This window comes from Excalfactoria chinensis, chromosome 2 (assembly GCF_039878825.1).
Source record: "Excalfactoria chinensis isolate bCotChi1 chromosome 2, bCotChi1.hap2, whole genome shotgun sequence".
NCBI classification, from domain to species: domain Eukaryota; kingdom Metazoa; phylum Chordata; class Aves; order Galliformes; family Phasianidae; genus Excalfactoria; species Excalfactoria chinensis.
This window is the reverse complement of record NC_092826.1, coordinates 65,230,941-65,258,575: the sequence shown is the minus strand read 5'-3', so window position 1 is coordinate 65,258,575 and position 27,635 is coordinate 65,230,941. Positions and strand designations below refer to the sequence as shown.

Sequence of the window (27,635 nt, the reverse complement as noted above, 5' to 3'; positions counted from 1 at the left end):
TTAGTTATCTTCACCAGCATTTAAGAATAAAGCGAAAGATGTCATCAGATTTTTCAAAATCTGATTGTTTTAAATGAAAACAATGACAGCAGCATGTTGGGATTTTGGTTCTGATTTAGCAACACAGGTTGAAATGATGACTGCATATCCCTGGCAGTCTTTATTACCTACGTTAAAGGAACCCATATGTCTAATTTTTTATATCAACAGCCTGATGCCTTCAGATTTGCTGTCAGCTTGCCATAATAACGTAAGATATACTGTGTTGATCTCTAGCACTATAATTTTACTCTTTAGAGAAGTATCTTAGCTAGTGTGCTGCCGTTGCTCTTTCCATTACACTGCTGGTGACACAGAATTGCAAGAGATGCTGGGAGTTCCAGTGTTCCCTTACTGACCATTGTAGTACTGGAGCAACAAAAGAACTAATTCATCTGCAACATGCAAAATAGTACAGGTTTAGTGGTTGTTTTTTTTTCACTGTAGCAGCAATGGTTCATCATGAAAATATCTCCATTAGAAAATGTTATCTCAAATCTACAGAGTTGTGACTTTCCCTTCTTAGCCTTCTCCAAAAGAAAAAGCATAGGAGAGACATGGGTTCCCGCTGGCAGTAAGGACAACTGAATTCTTTGCATGCTTTTGGATCATATTACAGTCGGAACTGAACCCAAGTCAAAGCCTTGTTCTGACTTAGCATAAGCTTTTAGGGAATTTAGGTGAGACTTATCATGACTTAGGAGATATTCACTCAGTTTTTCTTAGAGTATCATGGACGTTCCTACTTAAGAAATGGACCAACATCAATGTGTCCCTGCGTCCCCCCCTGTCTGCCATGGGTCAGTCACTGGTGACAATTATTTTCTACTTTCTTAGTGAAAGTAATTCATCGTTAAAATGATGATCCGTGCTTATAATATGAAATACCCAGTGCTAACTTTTAAGCAATACAAGCGGTAATATGATGTTTATGCCCTTGGCAGGGGTAAGAGGAAGAAGGAGAAAGATTTCTGTATCTTTCTTCTGTTCTGTTCTCACAGCTGCACCCAGGGCCTGCTGTGACACTCAGATGTCACATCAAATTGAAGTTAGCAGTGACAAATCATCTCCCAGAGCTTTGAGAAACAAGAAGCCAGCTCTGATCGAGTCTGTCAGTTTTAATAAGCCAGTATTCTCACTCCCTTGGAGAAATGACTAGCTTGGCTTGTATTCATCTACAGACATGACAAGAAGGCCAAAAATTAACCCTTTGGCATGATACTTGGAATCCTTCTCTGACATTTGATGAAACAGTTATAATATGAAAGTCATAGATTATTACTGCATCTCTCTTCAGCATAGGAAGAAAAAAAAAAAAAAGCACTAAGAAATGAAAAAAATTTCATCGAGAACAAAGGAAGGAAAAATGTTGCTGTTACTTATACAGCTGTGCAGCATTACAGGTGAAGTTTCCTGTCCCTCAGCATTACTCTAACTATATAAAAACTACATGTAGGTTGGGTTTGGGTTGTTTTTAGGGTTGTCTTTTTTTTTTTGTACAGGGAAGACAAGTGATGGGAACACTGTTCTTTCAGCATTAGATTTCAGAAGAATCATGCCTTTGTTCTACAACTTGCCTGGAAGTTTATTAGCTAGGTATCCAGTATTTACCTTCACTTGTTTGTCTTTCCTTGTGGACCTGTTTTCTTCCTATGGAGCACCTAGCACAGTTGACCAGATATGGATGAACCATCGATCTGATCGTTTGCAACACCAGGGGGCCCGGGTTCGAATCCCCCCTGTGGAGCAGGGGGTAGAAGTGCCGCTCTGCTACACAGAGGGCTCGAATCCCGGGAGTTGGACTCGATGATCTCTAAGGTCCCTTCCAACTCGCACAATACTATGATACTATGACAATTCCTGTATGACTGATCTCTGTTTCACCAGGACCAACTGTTTCTTTAAGCTAAACACAGAGCACTGAAAGCTGACTCTGAATTTGCAAAACTGGTGTTTGCTTGACCAAGTCAGAGAGCAGCCTCCAGCCAACCTCTTGTAATTGAGCAGTATGTGCCACAAAAGCTATTCCTCAACAAATGTGAAAAGTTCTCATTATGAAATAAGATAGATTCACATTTCCATTTATTAGAACAACCCCACATTATTTAGTATGTCTGATCCCCTCGTAGCAGACCATTTTTTCTTCTTCTACTTTGAACACCATAAATTCAGATGAAACCATTTTCCTATTACATTTCCTGATTTACCACTGCCTTATTGTTACAGATTTGTTTAAACCATCAAACAGTAGTAACTAGGGCAACTGAATGACTGAGAAAAGAATTTGTGAAAAGGGGTAATATCACACTACCTAGAAGGTGCCAAGATGTGCTTCTGGGCTTTCAGAAAAGCCAAAAGCTCATTTAGAGACCTAAACTAAAAAACATGAAAAACAGAAAACACCAGTGCCATTTTTCTTATTGTCTGGTGTTCAGATTCGGGGTCACAACACAGCCCTTTACAAAGGCTTTAGCTGCAGGCTCTTTTATTAAACAAGTTCCTTATCTAAAACAAGACATTGATCTCCTTTTAAAGTCTGATGTTTTCTTTAAAGAGAAGAACAACAACAAAAAACCCTTTATTACTGTCTTCATCCATGAAAGACGTTATACATACATAAAATTGTGTATTAAATATACACACATGTAAAATCAATAAAAGAATCTAATGGACACATAGGCATGTCATAAATAAATGCCTTGGGACATATATAAAAACTACCACCTAAAACAAAGTCCATCGAGCACAGAATACAACAGCTATTTAGTATGACTGGGTAGACTAAGATCACTTGTTTGTCTTGAATGTAGATTTCCGTACTCTGTTATGCTTAAATTTCTTGCATGTGCTTAATTTTCATTTTAAGAAAAATGTCTAGGGCTTCTTTCTTTAATCCTCTTTTACATACATGAATTCTCCCTGCTTGCTTTAAAAAATAATTAACTGCATTAACTACAAAGACTGTATTCTACTGCAGGTGACTGTATTGCTATAAAACATGACAGAACTCGGAAGTCTCAGCTGCCTTACCTTCAGTCGAAAGCAGACTAGTCCCAAGACAACCTCAGCGCAGATCTCAAATCTTTCATCCTGAAGGACTAAATGTTCAAACTGGTGCGACAGCCTGACATGCTGAGAAGAAAAAGAGTGTCAATATTGTATAAATTTGATTGGTTAAAAGGAATGATTTGCTAAATGGCTTCCATCCTTAATCTCTTTCTTCATTTCCCTCTTCTAATAGGTGATGATATTCACACACTGCCATCTGTTTATGTGAGCTTATATCACATTTATGACTGCCTGTGACCACACTGAGTTGTAACAATATTGGTTGCTCAGTTTATCTTAGGGAGTACAGGCCCGTTTCTTAATGAAACATTTCGGCACCCTTTTATATCTTTCAGGATGCCATATTAACAGCAAATATTTGCAAGAATTCTGTTTTGCATTTTCTGACATTCTCAGTGTTGGCTGGAACTGGCTGCAGAGTCTGAAAAGAGGAAAGGAGACGATGCTTGGATTTATATAGAGAAAATGACCGCAACTCCAGTGGACAACAAGATGGACAGATGGGCTTTTTAGAATAGCTCACTTAACATGAGAATAACTGTGAGGAGGATAACTTGCTTGCTCTTTCTGGCCTGGGTGCTCAGGTCTTGTTGAAAAGAACAGTGGTGGCAGTAAACTAAAGGAAACAGACAGCACAGCTCAGCCTGGTTAACAGTTACATCGGACACCAAGCTAGAGCTATTATTCCAAAACGTACAAAGCCTGATGCTCTTCCAAAATGAAACAAATAGGGAAAAAAAAAACAAACCATTGGGCATACTAACAACCAGCAAGGAAGTTCTAATTTTACTCAGTGTAGTTTGTAAACGTATACTACAGATTTTGCTTCCTCCCAAACAGAAAATGAATACAAAAGCACTTTGAACAAAAGACCCCACATTCACATCAGGTACCTGCAGTACCGTATTCAGCCCCCTCTAACAGGCTGTCATCAATTTCATGCTTGCTATCCAAAAAGAGAAAATAACAAAAGCACCTGGCTACTAGAATTTGTGTGTGTGTGTGTGTGCAGTAGCTGATCTACATAAAAAATTATCACGGCTTTCCTATAAACAAACAAACAAACAAAACAAAAATTAAACACCAGATCTAACATCTTTTCCTAATGTTTATTTCTTGAAATAGAAATAAAATCGTTTCTGTGGAATAAGAACACTGACTGAAGGTGCTCTGACTGGGATGCCGATACCCCTTGCAACCAGCCAGTCCCACTGCTGTTACCACTTCCTCTGCTGTATGTTGCATCCATCTTTTACCTCCCTCTAAAATTAGACTGAGCGCTCTGAGTCAGGAGCAAGAACAATAGCATGCCCAATCCTTTCCAAGGCGATGAATGTTTTGCTAACATAAATAGCATGCTTTTACAACTGTGATATTTGACCACAGCATACATCCATACATTTGTATGTATAAATGCATGGGAAGCATATATGCAATATACACAAAGGCTGTAACAATCACTATCTCCTTCTTCCTTCATTTCTATAGCATTGGACAAATTATGCCTTTGACACAGCTCTGCAGAATTCCACACTGCAGATACCGAGTCTTGGAAATCAAGATCATAAGAAATTTCTGTTCAATATGACAGATATGACATATCTCTAAGGTCCCTTCCAACTCGCACGATACTATGATACTATGATATGATGATGACGATAATTTCACAGCTGTTTAGCTGAGTGAAACCACCAAGTGAATTTAATGCATATCTGCCTGGTGGTAGCTGAATACAACAATAGTGTAAGGTTTGGCTTACAGCAAGTAGTTTTTACAAGGAGACTACAGATGCTGTACAGATATTTCTGTCCTTTCTATTTTATTTTGTTTTACATTAAGGGATTTTTCAAGAAATAAAATCAGAGGAAAATACGGACTATTCAGTAAAACACAAATCAACATTCTAGGAATTTTGTATTCATATATGGAAGCAAATAATTGTATCCACAGCAAGCTGTAAGAAGTAGCAATAACTGTGAAAGCCACTGGGGGGCACCAAGTGTATTCGATTTTTAGAGGATGGGAAAATAGTGAAAGCTGAAACCAACAAGATTCACCTGTGCGGTTTTGCTTAACAGAGTGATCCAAGACCCTGCACCTTTGAACTGTAAGCTCTTAACCTGAATTGCTCTTACAAAGATTATTGACACTAAACATAAATAAGTTCAATAAAGTTAAACATTACTAAGCCTGGAGAAACCAAAGGGCTTGTAGGTGCCACATCTACCTCTCTGCAACTCAAAAAGCTGTACCCCGTTCTTGACAAGGGAATGGTAATAGCTCACAGGGGCACACACACATGGTTTAAGTGCTCCTGCTTTTCAAGATGTGCAAGTAAACTATGAAAATCAGTTCTTGTTTAAAGAACTGACTAGCTGTTTTTAGATTTCTTCTGAATGTGTACAAAGCAGGCCTAATCCATGGTGACTGTAACCCTCCAAATGCACTTGGTTTTGACATGATCACCATGTTTCACCCTTAGCACCATTTATTTAAAGTTGATGTTCAAGCTTCATTTAACCTTTAAAAAGTATTCTACCTTGTTGTATATTTTGAACTCCCCCCCCCAACAAAAACGTATGTACACCAACCAACTCACATACTGTTTCTAGTAATGTCATTTGGAAAAGCCCTTTATCACATGGGTTCCTAACGTGGAATTATATGTATTGTGTTAGTGAAAAATGTCAGTATGTAGGAGCTGAACACCGGCACTTCTCTCCACGTTGACATTTAACAGATGGAAACATTGAAGCTTGCAAGGGATTTCTGTGTCTCACTACCTCTGGTAAATAACTATTGCCTTTTTGCAGTGAGATAGGAAAAGAAAAGCAACCCACTCGTGCCTAATCGGGATTAGGGAAAATGCCTTACATAATCACTAATGGGAAGAGTAACTTTGCGTGATATTAAGGTGCAGTACATACAGGAGATCTGTATTATCATAGAATGGCCTGGGTTGAAAAGGATCACAAAGATCACATAGTTTCAACCCCCCCTGCTATGTGCAAAGTCACCAACCACCAGACTAGGCTGCCCAGAGCCACATCCAGCCTGGCCTTGAATACCTCCAGGGATGGGATACTTATAAACACGTGTGGGCTTCAGCATTTCAGGTATTTCAGTTGAGAATTCACTGTAGGTCCAATCCTTCCAGAACTAAAACAGTTTCTGTTTCAAGGGAGTTTCTTAGAAGCACCACAGCAAGTACAAATACCTGCATAACACTGACAGTTTTCTTCCTAGATTTCACTCCTGTGCTTGCTTAAGCTCACATCTCACTACAACTCTCCAAATGTTGCAGAAAGTGTCCTTTGAACAGCCACTTGGGCTGTGCCACTCCCCAGCCGTAGTTTGCTCTCTGGCATTACTGCTCTGTATGGTGTCAGTTTCTTGGTCTCTGCTGTACAATGTTAATAGAGTTCATTTTCACTGGTGAGAAGAGGAGAAGGTGGTAAACCGATTTCTTCTGGCCTACAGTGCTTATCTGACTCAGAATGTTCGTGGGCATTACCTACAAAAATGTTAATGTCTACATTTTTCAGATGACTTCTGAAAAATCTGAGATGACTTAAAAGGACAAAGGCATAATATATGGTCAAGAAGTCTATAACATGCCATTTACAAATGGGCTGTTTGGGTTTCACATCTATACTGATTGTTTGGAATCAGACTTTTACTGTTGCTTTTGCCCTGTTTACATCTCCTCCATAGCTGTGGGCTTCCCACCAAAATTCATGTTTTTCTCTCCCCATATCCATCAGAAATTACTCCCTTTGCCGCTGCTTTAAAATCTATTCTTTACGACAGGTTAATATTACATGTTTTCTGGGAAGAAAGTGCATAACTGGAAGGTCTGGAAAACAAAACAAGTTACTGTATCTAAATCAAAGTCACTCATTCTCATCTCTTACAAATATTTTGTTTCCTAAATGCCTGTCTCAGTACAAACAAATGCCAGGTTGCAGAGCTTATCCAGTCATTTTGATGCAGACATTTATGGCAGCAATGTAACAAACACCTTTTTTTTCCTAGACTTAATTACTGATGAAGAAAAAAAGAGTTTTGCATGACAGTTTATATTTAAAAAAATTAAAAAATAAAAATAAATTGAATGTAGTTGCACATCTTTGATCTTCTGTATAGAATCTCACTAATCACACTGCTAATATGGTGGCTTCTTAAGGACATGCAGTGTTTCTTCCCTCTATATCATGTTGTGGCTCACCACCATTGAAAATCTCAAATCATTTTGTAAGTACAACCTGTCTGTGCAAAGTAAGACTGACTAGAAGTCTGTAGACACTGGATAAATCTTCCGAGCGCTCTGTGACTGAGGAGCTGAGGTGTCATTTTTGCTAGGCAATCACAGCATTCACACTGAGATTTATATAAATCCAGAAAGGAACTGAAATGCTTGGTCCCCAATCTCTTAATGATGCCCAGTCATACACCTGAACAGTCATGGTCTAGCTGCAATTGTATGGGGTGAACAGGCACAATGTGGCCTACACACACTAACGTTGATGTATGGGAAATACCTGCTGCACAAGTGAGTGGTAACATCCCAAATAGGCATCCCATACCCCACATATCAGCCCAAGAAACCGATTTTCTGCCTGATTCTGTTTGCATGGCTAGTTCCTTGGGACACATCAGATAGAACCTCCCACTCCCCAGTTTGACTCTATTCTCCACTTGAAGGCTGCAGTACCAGCTCCTGCCATTGCAGCCTGGATCTCATGCTAGCTGCTTTGAAATGCACTGAATTTAATAAGAGTTCATCAAGGGGGGTGAGGAGAAATGCACTTAATGGCTCCAGTTTGATAGATATTTGCAATGGCTCAAATTCAGCCCTCAGTTACCCTTACTACTTTGTAAGTTGATAACTTTTTTTCCCTCTATATAGAGAGGAACACTTTCATCCATAAAAAAAACATTAAACACACACTCAGTTCAACAAGGCCTTGGAAATCTAGCTTTCTGATTATCTCCACAAATAAGGGATCATATGATGGTTCCCACTTTGCAGTCAGTATTTTTAAGGAAGGATTGATTTGCTTTTCCTTCCTGAACTGTGTTGTCATAGAAAATATGAAAACAGCTAAGATAGACAAGCACTTTTCATCTGGGCAGCCAGGGAATGAGAAAACTGCAAAGCTTCTTGTTGAATGTCCATATTAAATTGCAGAAATGTGCCTGATCAAGGCCATATAATTAACAAGGGGCTTCCAATCCTGTTTTCCCTGGGGGAGATTTAGCTGTACTTAAAAACTTGGCATCACGCTGAAATAACTGCAGTCTCCAAAAATCTAAGCTGAGAGAATAAAGCACTAGGAACTGTATTGGCAGTCTGGTAAAGCAGTAACAAACTATACATCAGTTTTTCATCGGAAGGCATGTATCAGGTTGCCACAAGGACAACAGAACATCAGCCTTGCCACTGCTGTCAAAATTTACTTCTGACAACCTTATTAGAAATAAAAATATAATTTAAGTCACTGTAGAGTCAGTTGAAAAATAGAGTGTAATAAAAATGAGGACACTCTCCATCTCAGAACCTTCCCAAATTGGAAAAGACATCTTCATGCAGCTATTTTACAATGGCAGGAGAAGCTTTTCTTAGGGCTTAATCTGTTTAGTACCACAACAGAAAGGAATGTGTGTCTGCAGAGAGTTTGGTACATGAGACCAGATTCTCAGCTAATGGATATTTTTGTAAATATTTACAGCCAAGTCATAGAGCTCCTCTCATTAGAAGTTTCCCCAAACTTCATAAAAAGGAAAAGCATGCTTGAATTTGATTTTACTGCCACAAAGGAAGTACATATATGATTTAGACTGGTGCCAGGTCTAAACCAAGACTAAACTTAGTACTTATTCACAGCAATGCTAACAAACAATAAATTGTACACATCATGGGCTTTGTTTCTTTGTTTGTTTGTTTAAATGCACTTTAAACAGGAAACAGAACCAGCAGAAATTATCACTTTAAGGATAGGCAAACATGCCCTATAAGTTCCTGTATCATGAATGCAGCCCAATGACCTTAATCATAATCTAAATATGCAATCAATGCATGCCCATTCATAACATAAAGAGATAATGTCTGTTTTCATGCTTTTTTTCCCCCCGCCCCAAACAACCATCAATATACTCTGGCTTAATTTGAGAGGGACTTATAATGCTGCACTGTGTAAGTTTCAACACTTCTGACACTTGTATTCTCTAAAGATTAATACAAAACAGGTGACAGTTTTGATCCTGCCATCACATAGAATCAGGGTGAACGAACACCTACTTACCTGAGCTCTCCTAAAGCCACTGCTTTCTGATGAATACAGAAGTTTTAGAAAACAGGTATGGACAAAGTTCATTTTCCCCTGCTATCCCATGCAGGGCACCCAAGAAAACACACTGCAGTTACCTTGCGGATGTATTCCTGCAGTCCCGTGACCCCATACATCCTCAGCACGAACCAGAGCTTCAGGGAGCGGAACCTCCTCCCCAGGGGGATCTGCCAGTGCTGTGGGCAAGCAGGAGGCATCCACATTAGAAGCCAGCCTTGCAGTGATACTACAGAAATTGTATATGCTGTGATGACTTCTAAATGCAACCTATTTCAGATTCTAGAGGCCATGGCTAGGGGTGGGCCCAGTAATAACAGAAATGGATGGTTTTGGCTCGTGCCCTACTATGACTGTTTAATACTCAAATCACTCAAATGAGAAGTAGAAAAGAAGGTTGTTGGCAGAATGAAGGGGTCACAAGCCAAACCAATTTGTCCATTTGCATTCTGAATTCTCCTCAATGGCTTTGGAAAAAGAAAGTATGGGCTTGCAGCTGTGGGGCCAGCATCTGGTATGACTGGCCTGTTTTCTATTTCAAAACAAAACATTTTCTATTGTCAAGGTTAAAAAGTGCATTGTAAATATTATCTTAAGGCAATTTCTTTTTACTGATTAAACCTTAAAATATCACATATACAAGACACATCCAGCCTTTAAACATGGTGTGGTTTTTTGTGTTTGTTATTTTTTTCCAAAAGGAGAATTTTAAGTTTCTGCTTCAGTAACATTAAAGATTTAGCAAGCTGAATGCATCCTGAAAAGGAAGGCAAGGTTTTGAAGTTTATGAAAGCAATGGAAAACAAAATCCCTGGACGCATCAGTGTATACAAGCAGTAATGTTAGTGATTATATTGATGCACTTACCCGGTAATCTGTTACAAGGCCTGAAAGTTAAAGAGAAAATAATTGCATTGCTTCATCATAACAGCCAAAGCCTACAGTCACTCTAGTACCATTGAGCATGCAGTTTTTTAGCTATTCTGGATGCTTTCTACAAACAAGCATCACCAGCATCAATTGGTAATACACAGCACTCCTTGGCTAGTCAGAATATACCACTTATAAATGAAACGCTTTTCCTTTTCGTTAGGACTTAAGCTCCCACAGGGATCACAGACTCAGGATTGTGTTTATTTTCCCTTTGTAAGGGAAAGAAGTAGTAGATAAAGCAGCTTTTATTAATTTTGGTCTGTAGAATCCCCAAACTGATGCTTTTCAATATAAAGCATTCCCGACAACCTTTTACGCCCATTCATGCATTTGTTGCTCTTTCTTCAGCACGTGTAATAAGTGACTGGCAAATATGACTCAGGGATTTAACTCTCTTCCTGTTTGGAGAATACTCTTTATGTTTATGGCTTTTTATTTCATGTACTGAAAAAAGCCTTATACAAACACAGCATGACCAAGCCTAAGAGCAGTCCAAGGAGGCAGCAGTAGGCATTATTTGTTGTCTTTTATATGAGTGCACAGAGTCAAGATGCTTCTATCTTTGCTTGAATCGGGTAATTAGGCTATTTTTGCGGTAAAGCTGGACTACTTGCAGTAAGCCAGTGACAAAAATTAAATTGACCTAAAATCTTAAAGCACTCCTTTAGGAGCATGTGGAAGCATCTGCTTAGCTTTTTTATTCTGCTTTATTTTTCTACAGTGGAGTATAAGCTTCACGGGAACGTATGTACTTAAATTCCCTGGAAAAGCTCCGTCTAAGTGCTCCCAGGTACTAAATAGAACTGTGGCTTATGAATTAACCAGTCTACATCATTTCTGTAATTCCCAGCCTTCCCATTTCCTAAGACACTTTAAACAAACAAACAAGTAAATAAAAGACTTAATTTCCTGTGTTTCAATCTCTCTTGCCAAGATTCTCACATGCATGCAGCCAAAACTCATGATCCTTCCTCCCTGAAACACACAGCCATTTGGTTTTTTAGCATGTTCCTATGTTATCATCTAAAAAGGGGGAAAAGAAGGAACAATCGTTATCCTGATTCCGGACTTCAAAGAATTATCATGGCGGTCTCAGCTCAGTAACAGGGTAATCTGATAACATTCATGCTCTGCACTGTCACAGCCATTTTTATTTGATAGCTGCAAGGCTGGTAGCAAAGACAGTAAAGCAACTGGTGATAGATAAATAATCCTACGCTGCTGCAAGGGGCTATGTCTAATGATCCACAACAACGCCTTTCACAAGCTGTGAAGCAGAATGCAGTCAATGATCAGTCTTTGATTACAAGCCTTAGCCTTGCATCTGTATTTAACCAGGAGGAACTGCATTGTGGGAGCACATGCAGCTTTTACAATAGAGTATGGAGCTCACTATTCTTACACTGCCATTAGGATTTGACCTATATCCTGGGCTCCCAGGCAAGCTAGTATAATCTTCCTGGTGGGATGATGCAAATCACATAAAATTATAATTAATGACAAAATAAAGACTTTCCTCTCGAGGGCACACATAATTGCCATATGGTTATTAAGACTAATTGCTCACAGATAGATATATTTTTCCGCTCATTTAAATTCCTGAGTGAGAGATGAGTGAATTCAAAAATGCTACTCCATTTGCCTTGTAGACCACGATGGGAATTCTTGGACCTGAGACATACTCAGAAAACAAGATCCTCCATTAGACAAATCTTACTTCTGGGAGCACTGACATCCCATAAATCATGCAGGGATCAACAGTGACAGTAACAGCCTTGAAACTCTGAACATTTTGACTGAAGGCATATGTGTGGATGGGATTTGACAGTTCAACTGGAGGTGTTGGCATTTGGAAAGCTGTCCAGATCTTTGGAAAACTGTCAGCAAATAGGAATAGAGCAGAGAAAATACTAGCATCGCTTGACTGCTAATGATCAGCTGATCTACTTAGAATCTTTATGTCCAGATCTAATGAAATACTAACACAGCTAGGGAATGCAGTGCAAAGACTGGATAACCTTTCATCCACCTGAGAGATTAAGTTTTTAGGCCAACTAAGAAAGGTTTCATTTTCTTTTGTTGTTAGTTAACCTGGGGAAGCCCTCATATGCTTGTATCAGTGCTGTCAATTTTCACAAGAATATATTTTCACCTTAATTAACTTCGGATATTTTTCTCAAAAGAAACATTTTTCTTATACATTAATTAAAAGCTAGTGACAAGAATATTTGCGATAATTAGCACTTTTCACTTTGAAAAGTTAAAAAAAAAATAATAAATAAAAAGAGCACATTTTTTTTCTTAATAATTCTAGCCTTTGGTGGGTGAACCTCAGCTTCAGAGTTCTTACATTTTCCTGCTTATTGCTCTGTTCCATAATTGCACTGCCTGGAAATGCAGAAAAACAAAATGTAGAAATAGGTATCAAATGCAAAAGCTCTGACAGGTCAGAATTGGGGCACAGGTATAGATTTTTGTGAACAGTGGATTTCTAGGTGGTATTAATTAAATGGAGAGGCCTCACTGTGGTCTACAGCTCCTCACAAGGGGGAGATGATGCCATCCCTGTTGGCAGCAACAGGACCTGAAGGAACGGCATGGAACCGCATCAGGGGAGGGTCAGATCTTTTATCAGGAAAAGATTCACTTTCTTGAGAAAGTTGACTTTGAGGGTTGACACAGCACTGGTAGAGGCTGCCTAGAGAGGTTGTACCTCCTTCTCTGGAGATAGTCAAAACCTGCTTGGATGTCTTCCTGTGCAACCCACTGTAGGAAACCTGCTTAGACTCAATGATTTCCAGAGGCCCCTTCCAACCCCTACCATTTTATGAATGAACTTGTCAATCACTTACTGACACTACACTGCTCTGACCTTCACAATTAATCACTTACCAACTGAATGTGCACAGTCCGACCTTCAGGATGGTTAATGCCACTTTGCAGCTACTAGGTATGTGCAAGGAGCAACACTTAATCTGTAAAGGAGCTTTGTACAGGGTCTAAGTTCTATACCTTCTTTGTGAGCACTCCAGGAGGAGTTTTTGTGAGAATTTCGTACAAGACCAATAAGAACAATTAAGAACATGAGCGCACTTACCTCCTTTGCTACAATCAATTTAAGAACATGAGTGCAACAGGACAGTGTCTAAGACAGCTATCACAGGAGACAGCACAGATAACCAAACACAGCTCATCCTTTCTTTCCATTTTCAGGGAATGTTTGCTCCTGACATGAGTATTTGAAAATACGAATCAGAACTTGAATCCATAGCTAGCAAAAAAATTCAGTGGTAAATTTGGAGTGGAGGAAATCCGAATATAAAATGATTAATACAATGTCTCATGACATGGCTTTCCCTCGGTTGTTTTTTCTACAAACTAAAATCACACTAGATGTGTTTGCACTTCAATAAACTTCACTTCCTAAGGCATTTTGAATATGGAAATAGGCTGCTAAACAACTTAGCTGGTTTTAAGAATTTCAGCTGTCATCTTAAACCATTTTTATAATGTTAAATATCAGTGTGCATGGTAACTGTATTTATCAATAAAATTACCAGACTCCTGGTGGTCATGCTGCAGGTAAAGAGGTTCCAATTTAAAAGCACCGATTAAATCTGATCTTTTTTTCACCCTGCATCAAAGGAAGAAAAAAAAAAAAAAAAAAAAAGAGAGAGAGAGAGAAATATAAGAATTAAAATTTAAAGCATTAGATTTTAAAACTAAATGTGTTTAAACTGGCATATTTCCTGAGCACAGCCTGTGCCATTTTCAGTACTTTTTCACAGCAATATCAGTACTGTACTTACAAGCAGTAAGTGTAAGGCTCAGCAGGAACGGGCAGCGTGACTGCATAACTACATGTTTAAAAACAGATAAGAAACAGACGCAGAGGATCTTTTTATGGTGATAGACAATCACACCAGAATGTGAGACTAGTTAAAGCAATGTTCATGTTTGCAGTCAACAGAAGTTGCCTGCAAATTACTGCAGTACAAAGCAGTGTGGGAAGAGCTGTCGCTTCCCAGACATCACGCGGAGCAGTGCTGGGGCTCTGGGGATGCTGGCCACTGTCTTCCCATGCTGCAACCACTGACATGGTGTAGCCAACTCAGAGAGAAAATAAGCTCAATTTCACCAGCAGGAAGCACTGCATGTATAAGACTGACTCACCTCTACAAAGGCAGGCAGAAAGAACTAGAAATCAAAAAAGGAAAAACCACTAGGTAATTCCATTAGGCCTATTAATATTTCACAAAGCAAGCAATAGTTATTTCAATGTGGGGGTACTCTAAAGAGCAAAAGTAATAACCTTTTGTCATTTTTTCTACCTTCATCTCACTTTAAGAGTAAGGAAGGTACCGAAGTTACCTTGACTTCAGGTATGGGAAGAACCTAGCTGAAGATACGTAAGTTTATGCTCATTTAAAAAATAGTAAAAGACATTCAGAATATTTTTGATTATGTATACACACACACATACATAAAGAAGTAAACTACTGTCTAAAAGTAATTTTAATTAGGTTAAATATTGAAAAAAAAAAATCTCTATATTGCTCTATTGTATTTATTTCACGTGTCTGATTACTTTGATATATTTGTGCAGCTCATTCCATAGGCAATACACCCAAGTTATACAAAAAAAATATTATTAGTTGTATTCTGAGAGATTCACTCCTTCTCCTTTAATATGCTGTGCTAAACAATGGAACAGATAACAACTATGCAGGAATATCTGTTCAGTTAGAAGATATTAACATCCCGATCAAGTGTGGATTGATGTGTGGATTGCTATTAAAGTGGCATTAGTGATCTTTGTGATGTTCCTGCATTTTTAAAAGACGGTGGCTGTTCCAGTTGAGACCTTGCAGGTCATAATCTGGCAACCGTAAAAAACTATCTAATAGGATTACTAAAATAAATCCAAAGCTTGGACATAGACGTATATGAATCAGTTGAACTGTGCCTCTATACACCCTGTCTAGATTTCACCCTTTGTGTTTAACCTTCTTCGCAGTAAGTGCTTGTGTGGTCTGGTAACAGAGAGAAATGGTGCTCTTTACTTTCTTTGCAAATACCCAAGATTGACTGAAGGAGCCTAAACATATATTTCAAAGATTTTTTTTCATAAATTTTACATTTAGGCTATGAAGATCTATTTTCAATGGCATAAAATTCATGTATTAAGTACGCATCATATGAAATACATAGTGAAAGTTATAGTGGATAAAGCAATGAAAATCTGTGAAAAGGAAACAATTTGGACTGCACATTGGAAGCTTTTAGCAGCCTCATTCTACTCTGTACATTTTAATGATGTTTACAATTTTAATAGATAAAAAAAAAAAAAAAGCAGAGATAGCTTAATATTACAAGTCAGCAAGAACATTTTGCTCCCACTTATAGAAGAACATTTCCTATTAGCACCTGTCTTTAAGCACGAAACAAACTTTCTGAACAAAGTTAACTTTTAAACCCTGAAAAGAGCAATAGAAAAGCAAAATTAACAAGCCTTTTGTAAAAGGATTACTTTTACTCTCTCTGAAAGAAGACATTTCTTCTTTTACAGTATTCCAGAGCACCAACTAAACAGGCCAGACAAAACAGCCTGGTAGTTTCAAAGCAGAGTTTTTATAAGACCTCAATATATAAATATAAAGAACACATCCTTCTAAGAGACACTATATTAAACTATTTTTTTTTCTGTATATCAAGAAGTTTCAGAATATTCTGCAAAAGACTGATAATGAAATGACCTCCAAATCCCAGATTACATCAGTGCTTCATAGTGCACCAAGTAGTTAAGTTAATTACATTACAGATCTAGTGGCTGGATTTTCTTAATCAACTTGCAAGAAGAAATGTGGTCATTGGAGAAAGTGATGAAACCGCTAAGCATGTCTGGGTGAATTAGAACCTTCAGCAGAATTCAGTTCAATTTGACTTTGACAAGTCATTTATTGAACTCTTTCTGTATTGTTAAAAAATCATCGTTAATACTTCCCATGGATCCTGAAAGGACTATGTAACTATCACATTTATTTCTTCTTATCAGGCTCCTTCATCCCTTATTCAAAAGTACACTCCCTTACATCTGAAGTCTAAGATTTGTCAGAGAAAAGCTAAAATCTCCTGAAATGGGAATTTCAGTATGTTTGTATATATCTTGTTTTCCTGAAAAACTAGGTAAAAAGTGATAACATAGATCCCCGGGGTTTAGGTGAAAGTGGAATTAATAAGAAATTTAACTCATAGGGACAATACACTGGCTCCTAATCATCCTGCAAACATTAAAGAGAATGATGATAAATTTTGTCATTTCTGAGAGTGGCTACTTTGCTACCGATCTCTCCAAATAACAGGAAAAGATGGGAGAAATTGGCAAAGGAGTTCCTTCTTTTTCCTGTTTTTGTATGGACAGCTAGTTATGAGGGATTTATAATCTGGAGCCTGAGTTAAACACAGCACAGACTGTATAGTTGACAATGGAACTCGGTGGAGGGGAGGGAGCAGTGAAGTGCTAACTCCATCTCTTACTTCTACCACGCACACAGTAAAATCAGTGTAATGTCACACATCACGTGTGCTTGTCCTGCTTGGCAAGTTAAACAGTGATAGTCAGAAATGTTATTTCAACCTACTTGTGTGTGTGCCTCTGAAATTATATATTTTCTTTTTAAGCAGACACATAAGTTTTCTTATTTAATTATTACACCTGGGCTTGGGTTATTTCATAAAATAGTTTAATAAGTTAGCACATACACTGCAGAAGAAATGTAATATATAGACTTGCAATCAGACACTTGCCTCAAAGAAAAAATGATTGTATCTCTTTACTAGACTTTTATAAGACCTCTCTTACAAGAGAAGAATAACCCTCACTTCACTACCACACCTTATTCATGTCAATGCCTTTTGGCAGTAGATACATTTGTGAACAACTATTTTTAAGGATGAACTACAGACTGAACCAGTCTGATGTGTTAGTTTCACAAAACCAAGGCCACATATCCCTCTAGTTTTATGTTTTGTTGCCCTCTTTTTATTTATTTTTTTTAATATGATAAAATAAGAAGTTTTGTGACTTAGATACTTTAGATATACTATACATTTTATATGCAGCCCAAAACAATACTTCTTTACTCAGTGCAGTCCAAGAAAGAAAAAGGTTGGACATCCCTGTGTTAAATGGCTGCAGAATAGAGCAAGTATGAATCTGCCAACTTTTAGGGATTTCACCAACTCTACAGCACTATGCAGAGCTCAGTCCTCTTCTAAATTGTACTTGTTACAAATTCGGATTATATGAAATAGAGAATGTTGTAAATTACAAGAGTTAAAGCCATCCACAGCTCTTTCCAATACAGAAATTTAAATAGACATCCATTACTAGAAAGGTGGATTAAATTAACATGTGGTTTTTGTCTCGTAATATTTCCTTTTTTTATAATACTTACCACATAGCAGAGCAGTCAAAATTCACTAGGAGCCATTTGTGGGGATTAAAGTTAAATGAATCTGCAAACTGAGAACAGATAAATAAAGAAAAATTCATTATGAAAGAGAAAATGCCAATGCTATAACTTAATCAAATTATCTGAATATACCTAAACTATGAATGCATCCCTGAACAGGGGCTTTACAGGTAACATTCATACTGATACCACCTTACTTATTAACTATTGCAGTTACATCTTCATTTCATTTTGGGAATTGAATTTAGATTTATTTTGCAGTTAAACTACTGTTATCATCAGAACTTGGAGAACCTGCTAACAGTTACACCTTTCAGATACGCATGGTATGCAGCAGTACATATTTCAGTATAAACTAAATAATTTCTCACATAATAAACATAAATATAGTCAGCAGTAGTTGCTGCGATTCATATCAAATTTCAAAAATGATTCACTAGTTTTCTATTTCCAAGATTATTTAACAGATAAAACACAAAATACAGGTAGAGATGAATGATATATTTTGTTTAGAAACTGTGAGTCATGTTTAACCATCAAATTACAAATGTTTAGAAAATTACTTATTTTTCTAGGACCAAAGTATTTTCTTTTAGTGGAAATCATCTTCTAAAGCTGAAAGAAAAAGCCTACACAGAACAAACAAGTATTCACAATCCATTATATAAATGATGGGAAAGGCCAGTTTTACTTGATGCATCATCAGAGGAAACTCAGATAAGTAAGATTGACATAATGTGGAAAAGCTTCTTCTGTAGGCTATATGTTAAGAAAGGCAGAGGCAATCAACTGTCAAATGTAAGGAGAGATGGGGGCCTGGAAGCACCAGGGTCTGATTGATCCATGTAGCATTGTTCATTCTCATTTGCTTCTGGGAACTTTCCTTGTCACTTGTAAGCAATTAACAGTTTATCTCATAAGAGATTATCTATCTTTCTGGGTACTGATCTATCTCCCTGCATTGCACAAGGCAAGAAACCTATCTGTGATTGTTAAATATTTACTTTTATGGCAAATGCTGGACCAGACAAGGGATGCTGTTTCATTTCCTTCAGGAACCAATAACAATAAGTTAAAATATATCCTCCCACAGGATATTACAACAAGTTTCATTTGCTGATAAAAAAGAGAGAGAAAGAAATGCTTTATTTGCTTGGGGGTGGGGTTCCCTCCTCTTCTTTATTAGTCACTACCTATCTGTGCTGTGTTTAAACTTCTGCCTTCACCAAACAGCAATATTTTCTCCACTGACATAGAAGACAAGGACTTATCTGACTGTCTGAGGGGAGCAGCAGGAAATTGAAGTATCCTTATCTAAGCAACTGAATGCCAAATAGCTCAGCAAGTTGGGGGGGATGGGGGGGAAAGGAACACAAGAGCTGCTGGGAGAGTGTTTCATTTCACTCTCTTGGTTATTAAACTCTCTCTTTTTGAGATACAGCTACTTGTTGTTGTCTTCTACTTGATTCTCAGGATGCAAGCAAAAATCAGGTATAATGAGCATACTAATTTATTATTATTATTATTAAATATAGAATTAGCGTGTTACAGATGTGCTTTTTTGAGGGTATTTGGTTAACTAGTATTTGCCATTCTTGAGTGACTTTCACATGCTGTCATGATTTGCATACTTCCAGAATAAACCAGAAATACATAAATGTAAGTAAGTAAGGTAATAAATATGCAGGGATTTATAGTGTAAGTTGAAGTGCAGAATACTTTGAGATTCTAGAAAAGCCATTACAATTGGATGTTTTTTTTAATGGAAAGATTCTATAGAAGAGCAAGGTTTTAATAGGTGGCTTAAAAAACACTTCACCTCCACTCCATTTAAAAAATGCCTGAATTCAGGACAGATGAATGCACTCCCAGCATAGGCTGCATCAATATGCATCCAGATATTTTCCTTATTACCTAAAAAAAAAAACAAACCATGAAGAATTGAATGGAAAATAAATGAAGCAGAAGATTTAAATGTATGAAACAAAGTTCTTGAGAGATTTTCTTTGATGTCAGTATTTTCCCAATTTAAGCTTAAGACATGAAACGTTGCTACCATTTGGGTTTCCATTAGTACATTAAGATGTATGCATAATGTTATTATTCCTTTCCATTTCTTCTAGAGCAGCAAAGTCCCTACGTATTTACGTTTTTCTTATTACAATTGAGCAGCATAAAATATTAAACAATTTTAATGGAAGTACCATTAAATACTTTAAAATACATATCTAAAGATGTAGTTATTCACTCCTATGGTAATAACACCGTATTAGCAAGAGGAGCTGGAGTTCTAGCTGTGCTCTCTGCTTTTAACCCATAAGTCACATATAAACACATTTTTAAACAGGTTTTTTTCACATACTGGTATGTGCACATAGAGGCTTTTGAACCATGTGAAACAAACTACTCATTTTGAGGACTGATACATTTATTCAAGAGCAAGTACTAAAAAGACCAGTTTTGATTACTCAAAATACAGAAATACTTCAGCATTTGAGTAGCTCATGTATTTTCTGCAATTATAAAATCACACTGTGCTATTAATCCTCTGTATTAATTCACACTGTAAACACACTAGTCCATGAAATGCTGACTGAAGCCCACATAAAATCTTAACACTGCTCACAAACAAATTCTAATGCATATTTGTACATACAACGTACATACACTCAGATCTGCAGTGGGACACCAAGGATATGCAGGAATTTGTATTCTTGCAAACTACATTTTGCATAACATTATTCTTTTCATCATCAAAAGAGAGGTGGCCAGCAGGGTGAGGGAGGTAATCGTCATCTTTCCCCTCTACTCTGCATTCATCAGGGAGTACTACATCCAGATCTTGGACCCAAGTGCCAGAATGGAGCTGTTGGAGCATTTCCAGCAGGGCCATAAATATGGTTAGGTGACTGAAACACTTCATCCACAAAGAGAGGCTGGGGAGCTGGGCCTGTTTAGCCTGGAGAAGGCCCAAGAGAGGTCTCATTGCAGCCTTTCAGGAGGCTTATGAGGAGACTGACTTTTCAAATGTATCGATAGTGATAAGACACATGGGAATAGTTTCAAACTAAAAGGGAGATTTTAGGTCAGATGTTAGGAGGAAATTCTTCATTCAGATGGCAGTGAAGCCCTGGCACACCTGCACAGTGAAGCTGTGGGAGGTGTTCAAGGCCATGCTGGATGGGACCCTGGGCAGCCTGAGCTGGTGGAAAGTGCCCGTGCCCACAATATGGGAGTTAGAACTGGGTGGTCTTTAAGGCCCCTTCCACCCTAGACCATTCTAAGGTAGACTTATTTGAAAAAATGCTCAAAGTTCATGTAATTATTTATTTTTGGCTGTATTTGGTTTGAGACACTGCCTTTATTTTATAGGGCTTCCGGTCATTTGTATTAACAAGAAGATTCCTCTACACAAAAAGAAATAAAATGCTAGTTTAAGACTTATGATGTGATTAGTACATAAACCCGCTGGACTCCATTGCATAAGCAGGAAGACTGAGAGTGCTTGGTGAAGCAGTCACACTTAGTTGCTATCCCAAGGAGTATTTGTGCTACCGTTTTACTAGGTCAGGTCTGTAGGAATCATCTGAAGAGCAAAATAATTTCAAGCTGCTAAGCAGACTACTAGAAAACTTTTTCAGAAAGGAGAACTAGAACACTGAGTCTTGGGGGTTGAGCTGAGAAGCAGGGAACTTAAAGCACATCACCACCACCTAAACTCTATTTTAGATTCTGCTTGAATAAATGAACAAAAGATCAAAGTTCCATGCCTATAAATAGCCTGCTCTAAAGATACAGTGGAATATATATGATGCAATTCTGTCAAATTTTCATCAGCCAGTAAGCGTATTCTTTTGACCAAGCCTCTCTGCAGATCAAAGCTTGCCATAGCAGATCATTAACACAGAAAAACTTAGGAAGAGTCCATGGCTTGTCCACTGTATTCAGCACCCTAGCAACTTGTCCTGTCTTCTTGCAAGAAGGAAATAGCATAGAAAAAAGGAGGGACTACGAATACATATGAATTTTTGTGCATAATTTCCCTGCCTTTTGTAGTCATTAGAACCAAACAGAAACAAAACTTTGGGCATAGAGGAGATTTAGAGGTCAGCTTTTCTGTGATCTTCTCCATTGCTCTAGCCACTTTTGGTAGGTAGAAAGGCCTGAAGAAGAAATGTTACAAACTAAAATGCAGCGTGTTTTCATTGAAAGCATTCCAAAATGATCCTTCAAAAACCTTGAGGCAATGTCTTCAGTCCTCTTTAGTGGTCTGTGACTGTTTGATCTAACATTAGAAAGAAAACCATAAAACCGTAACTTAAAGACTCATCTGTAAGTAGCTTTACTGAATTCAGGCAGTGACACTGCACAATACCCTGGAAATGACTCAGCATAGCTTAAAACCGGTATCTGCAATTTTAGAAAGTAGCAGCAGATAAAAGACTTACAAATAGGACCCAGTTCTAGCAGTTTGTCAAAGGAGCAGCAAGGTGTGGTTCCAAGTGTTGCACAGAACTGCGGAGCCAAAAAAAGAGAAGAAGAAAAAAAAAAAAAAAAAAGAGGCAAAAAATTAAGTGTCTCGGCAAAAAAAAATTATCAAGTCAGAAGGACTGTTTGGAAAGGCAACAGTAAAGAGAAAGAATAGATGTTATAGGATAAAATCATTTGATTTTAACCAATACATATCCTACAGTATAGTTTTTGGGAATCTGGTTGTTTTCTCTCTCAAAGCTCCCCTGTGCTTCTTATGGAGACAAACGCATAAAATCAAGTGTCCTTGTAAAGTCTGTCTGACGGATCAGTCACAGTATTATCTTAACATGAATTTTCTGTATTTTCTGTATTTCCCACATGTTTATCATGTGGCCTGATTCCAGTCCCACACATGAAATTATCATCAAAATGATTTTCAGTTAATGCTATACTCGAAATATCTGAACTTAAACAAATTAGAAGTTACTGCCTGAACTAAAGAGTTTCAGATATTTGTAACTGATTTACACTCTAGGGATTTGCAGCCTGGGACCTGTGCTCTAGTAGCTTATGTCCACTATCAAGTTTGCAAAATTTAATCCCAGATAAACTTTTTCTCCTAGATTCATCCTAGAATTCTGTTAATTTCTTTCTTAGTGTCTCCTGCTGCAAGACCAAAAGCAGAGGCAACATAAATACTGAAGAAAGTATCATAATAGTCAAAGAATATAATTAAGTGAAAACGAGCTACAGTAATTTACTGGGAATATCCAGATAGAACTATAACCCAGAAAACAACTTCCAAGCACATTTAAGCTGACATTATTTTATTTTTTTATTGCTCCTCTTACATTTTAAACATCTAGTCTTATTTTTGTAACCACCGATAAAGGCTGGGAGTCAGCTTTGCCTTGTATGTTAATTATTATACAATAAAATACACTTTACAGCTTAAATAGGCAAGTAAATTTTGCTATTATATAGTTATATTAGTACAAAGTAATTAGTTCATTCATCCAAGGTTACATGAAGACCACAGCCCAGCCAGATGACTACAAATACATCACAGCCAGAATTCTCTTACTGTAATTATTTTTCTACTTTGGAGTTTTTTTGGCTGTTATTCATTTGTTTCTGCCAACACTGTAAATGCACCGTCTTCTGTTTCCTCTGTTTTTCCCTGTACACCTACAGATAGCCATGTTTTGCAGAGGTTTTCTGTTGTGTGCGTATGCAAGTCCCCGCATGAACTCATGAGAAATCCTGATAAAAGGGTAAGGAACACCTACATAATGCTTGTCCATCTACTACACTGTTCAGAAAACAAACACTCTGTCTTAGCAAAATATACACACAATTATATGTTACAAGTCCATACAATACATTCTGGGTAGAGAGACGAGGTCTTTGGTTTCAAAAGGAACAGGGTATTTTCCATGAAAATGCCCCAAGAAAAAGAGTGCACTACAGACTTAGCTCTGCTCCTATGCATATATTTTATAATAATAGGCAGTGAACTTTCTGATAAGATTAGAGTGAATTGCTAGTCAGTTCAGCAATTAATCGGAGCAATTTCGCAAGAGAAACTTAGAAACAGTTGTTATTTGTGTTGTACTGGAGCTAAATCAGTGCAAGGAGTATGTTGTTTCAGTGAGAGATTATTTGAGTTCAAACATACGCTTCAGTCATTTGAATAATGCTGTATTCTGTAAAGGGTATCTCAGTTACTGGAATAATTTTGTTGTCCTTTCTGTAGGTGTCTAAGCCTCAAAGCTACTTGTTTTAATTCTCAGAAACCACTTAAAATGACAGCATCTGTTCTTGTCATGGCTCTCATTACCCAGCCTCAGTGCTAACCAACAAATCTAACTCAATTTGTAACCTGTACAGCAGCAGGAAAATCACATTTGTGCAGGAGGCGGGGGACAGGCTGCATCACAGAAATGGAGCTGAAAGCTTAGAATAGCCTGAAGGCCTTCTCCATCTCAGGTTGTGCACTTCAGGTTTGACTCAGTCTCAGCTGCAAGTACAAAGCAACTAAAATGCTTGAATCAGTTTTCTCACATATTACTTTCCTGAAATTGAGAGCTATGCTGGGGATAATACACAAACCTTTATGATGCCTGAAAGCAATGACTTTATCTTCTTGACTGGAAGATCTCTGACAGCTTCTTAACAAGATATGAACATAATTGGCATAATTTCACCACAAAGATTTCCATTTGCAGTTCACTAAAATGAGGTAGAAATTCCAACATTCTTATATTATTTTTATTTTCTCCAACTCAGCTCTTTGCCAGCTTGCACTCATGAGAAGAATGTCTGTGGTTTGAAGAAAATGGTAATATTTTACTAGAACAATTTCAATAGATAACGAAGCAGTAATTATTCTTGTACTGTGGGTTAAGAAACATTGCCCTGGGTATCTGTACGTGCCTTGAGAATGCTTCTTCCAAATGGAAATCTGCAGTCAGGATCTTAGTGCTAACACCTACTGAAAAGATGGCCCCCCTCTTTCAGTCCAACTGATTTGTTGTTTCCTGATGCATCCAGATAGAAACAGCTTTTCTCAGTATCCTGCAGATTGTCGTCTCAGTAGAGATTATCATTTCAGTAGAATCAGAGAGATTTTGTGCTGGGCCTTTGTTCAGCAGGAGAAACATCTCACTGCAACAGCATGATATTGGATGAGCTTGTTGAAATATATTGTACAATATATACACCATTTGCAATATAGCTGTGCTGATTTATGACAGACAGGATAAAGCCCACAGACTATCACACACTTCAAGTAAAAGAGGCTCTAAAGCAGTGCACCCTACCTCTGAATTTAGCAGTGCATGACTCACCACATTTGGGCATCTCTCATCAGCACTCATCCAATTTAAGGCCTATCTCAAACCAGGCCTAAAGGAGAATAGTATTTAAGCATGCACTTAACCTTTAGTTAATGTTCATAAGTAATGAAATGAACACAACTTCAGCACAGGATTTCAGGATGTACAGCTCCCAGTTCACTGATGGCCAGATGTAGGGCTGAGTACCAGACATGCTTGGAAACAGCTCCATGGTAAATCATAGCAACTTCAGTTCCCCCATACCTGACACAATTAGAAGCATTTCACAGTCTGGTTGCTCTACTGTATCAAAATATGCCTGTATTTCAATTTCTTCACAAGTATTTTGGAAGAGATAAATGAACATGTCTGATTTTTTTCCTTTTTTAAAGGAAACAAAAGCAGCATTCTGAGTCCACTGTTTGGCAGCAGCTTACACTGAACAAAGTAGCATACACTTTACTAATGCTAAAAGATGGTGGATAGGAATTCAAAGGCTCTTTTTAAATGTCTCACCCTCCCCCCCAAAAAATGCTTGATTACCAAATGTATGTGGAAAACAAACTTGTAATTAGCAGGTTGCTGTAATGACAGAACCTCTTTCATATCAAGGAAATGCGAACCCTGATTCTCCACTCACTGATACAAGAAACTTCAATATATCAACTTCTCATTTGTTCAGTGAATGTAAAAGCGAGATTCTGTGTATAAAGCACTAAAATTTGCTTGCTTTTTCTTTTTAATCCCCAACAAAACTTCTGTTTTGCTGACCGCATCAGCTTGGATGCCACCAAGATTTCTTCATTAGCAAAGATCTTTGCTGTTGGAAATGTCTTCGGGCAGAATTTCTTGTGTTAAACTTTTTGCTTTGATGTTGAATCACTCTACTCAGTGAAGGATCAGTGACTACAGGGAGACAAGGAATAAAGTGGCATAAGGTTTTTCCTTGTCAATGTGCATAACTTTGTCACCAGAACTAAATAAAATAACACCAAATTACTCAAGAACAAAAGAAACTGAAAGGCTTTTGAAATCTGCAAGGCAGAAAAGGGAGCATTAATACAGCACATGGGCTGCTGCTCAGCATGAGAGAGAATTAACACACCTTTGGAGTTAAGAGGCCAGCCATAAGGATAATGAGATCTAGTTTAATCTAAGCTGACATGTTTTATGTATACAAATAAATGGAAGACCTGGCACAGGCCGTATTAACACAGACTGAGCCTGTGCTGCCTTTGAAAGCCTCTTGCACAGCTAAGCAAACAGAGAAAGAAATAAACAACAGTTAAATTACCCTTTGTAAAGGTGTTGCTGAATGCATAAAACAGAATTTTTTATTTCCTCTTGCTACACATCGGAATATTAATAATAAATGAATATTCATGAGGGGCAAGTTGCATTTTTTGCAGACGGACAAAAGATAAGGAGAAAGCATTAACCCCATTGTTTGCATGGAAATGTGATGTAGCCCTATACTTGGAGTCATTTAAAATTCATAGTAAGATAAAAAAAAAAAAAAAAAGCAGGACTTCAGGTCAAATATTACGAGCTGTTACAATACAACAGACATGAAACCTTATGGCACATCTCCACTTCAGTCGGAGCAGCCCACAAAAGAAAGTCCATTCAGCCAACCCTATAGATGCCTTGTTTCTGTCATACTCTCTATCATGTAGGAAAGCTGCTGATGGGATGTGCTCGGTTATCCCAATGACTTGCCAATTCTTGACACCCTAGCCTACATGAAAAACATTTTTCACTCTGCTCATCCTCATAATACTTAAGACCAGAGACTGGAGGTTAATAACAGTAGAAAGATTACATTTTCAAAAGGCTTGGTGAAATGTAAGCTACTTCATCCCATTTGGTGCTTATCTATATCTGCGAGTAAGCTTAATCTGCTATTTTTCTCTGAAAACAGTTCAAAGAAATCTAAGTCACATTAGCACTTTTCTAAATGTTACCACAAGAAAGAAAAGAACAACTGTTGTCAGACATGACTTTTCCAAGGGGAAAAAAAAAGTTACAGTTTTAATTCTCCTTAAAAATCAATTTCTAGAGTTCTCAGTTTCTGAGAAATATTCTTTAAGCTCAAGTTTTTATTTAATGGAAGGTCAATAGAAAATATACTATTGCTGACATATTGCATTCCTATATAAATCTACGCAGATCACAGTCCACATCAAGTTTTGTAGAGGTATAATGCTTGGAAATGAGCAAAACATTTTGTTGATGACGTATAGAATTAGACGTTATTTATTACATGAAAAGAAAAAAAAAAAAAAAAAAGGTTAAATATCATTTTAGCTTGAAATGATGAAACGGCATTCTGAACTGAAAGCAGTTTATCTGACAAATAAACAAATACTCTTTGAATGAGAGGCCATTTGGAACTCAAGTGTTAGGAGACCATGACATCGCAGGATTAGATAAATACAACTAGAAAATTCACCTGCACTTAT

General features: G+C 37.6%; 1 protein-coding gene across 1 annotated transcript in view; it reads right to left on the bottom strand.

Annotated features, from left to right (window-relative positions):
- Nucleotides 1-27,635, bottom strand: part of DDC (dopa decarboxylase) — a 52,542-nt gene that overhangs the window by 3,783 nt on the left and 21,124 nt on the right. The window contains exons 9-15 of the mRNA XM_072329337.1: nt 22,312-22,378; nt 19,683-19,777; nt 17,846-17,913; nt 13,946-14,022; nt 10,323-10,342; nt 9,536-9,634; nt 3,070-3,171 (exon numbers count right to left, since the gene is read on the bottom strand). Of these exons, the coding sequence (XP_072185438.1) occupies nt 3,070-3,171; nt 9,536-9,634; nt 10,323-10,342; nt 13,946-14,022; nt 17,846-17,913; nt 19,683-19,777; nt 22,312-22,378 (528 nt within the window). The remainder of the gene's footprint in view (nt 1-3,069; nt 3,172-9,535; nt 9,635-10,322; nt 10,343-13,945; nt 14,023-17,845; nt 17,914-19,682; nt 19,778-22,311; nt 22,379-27,635) is intronic.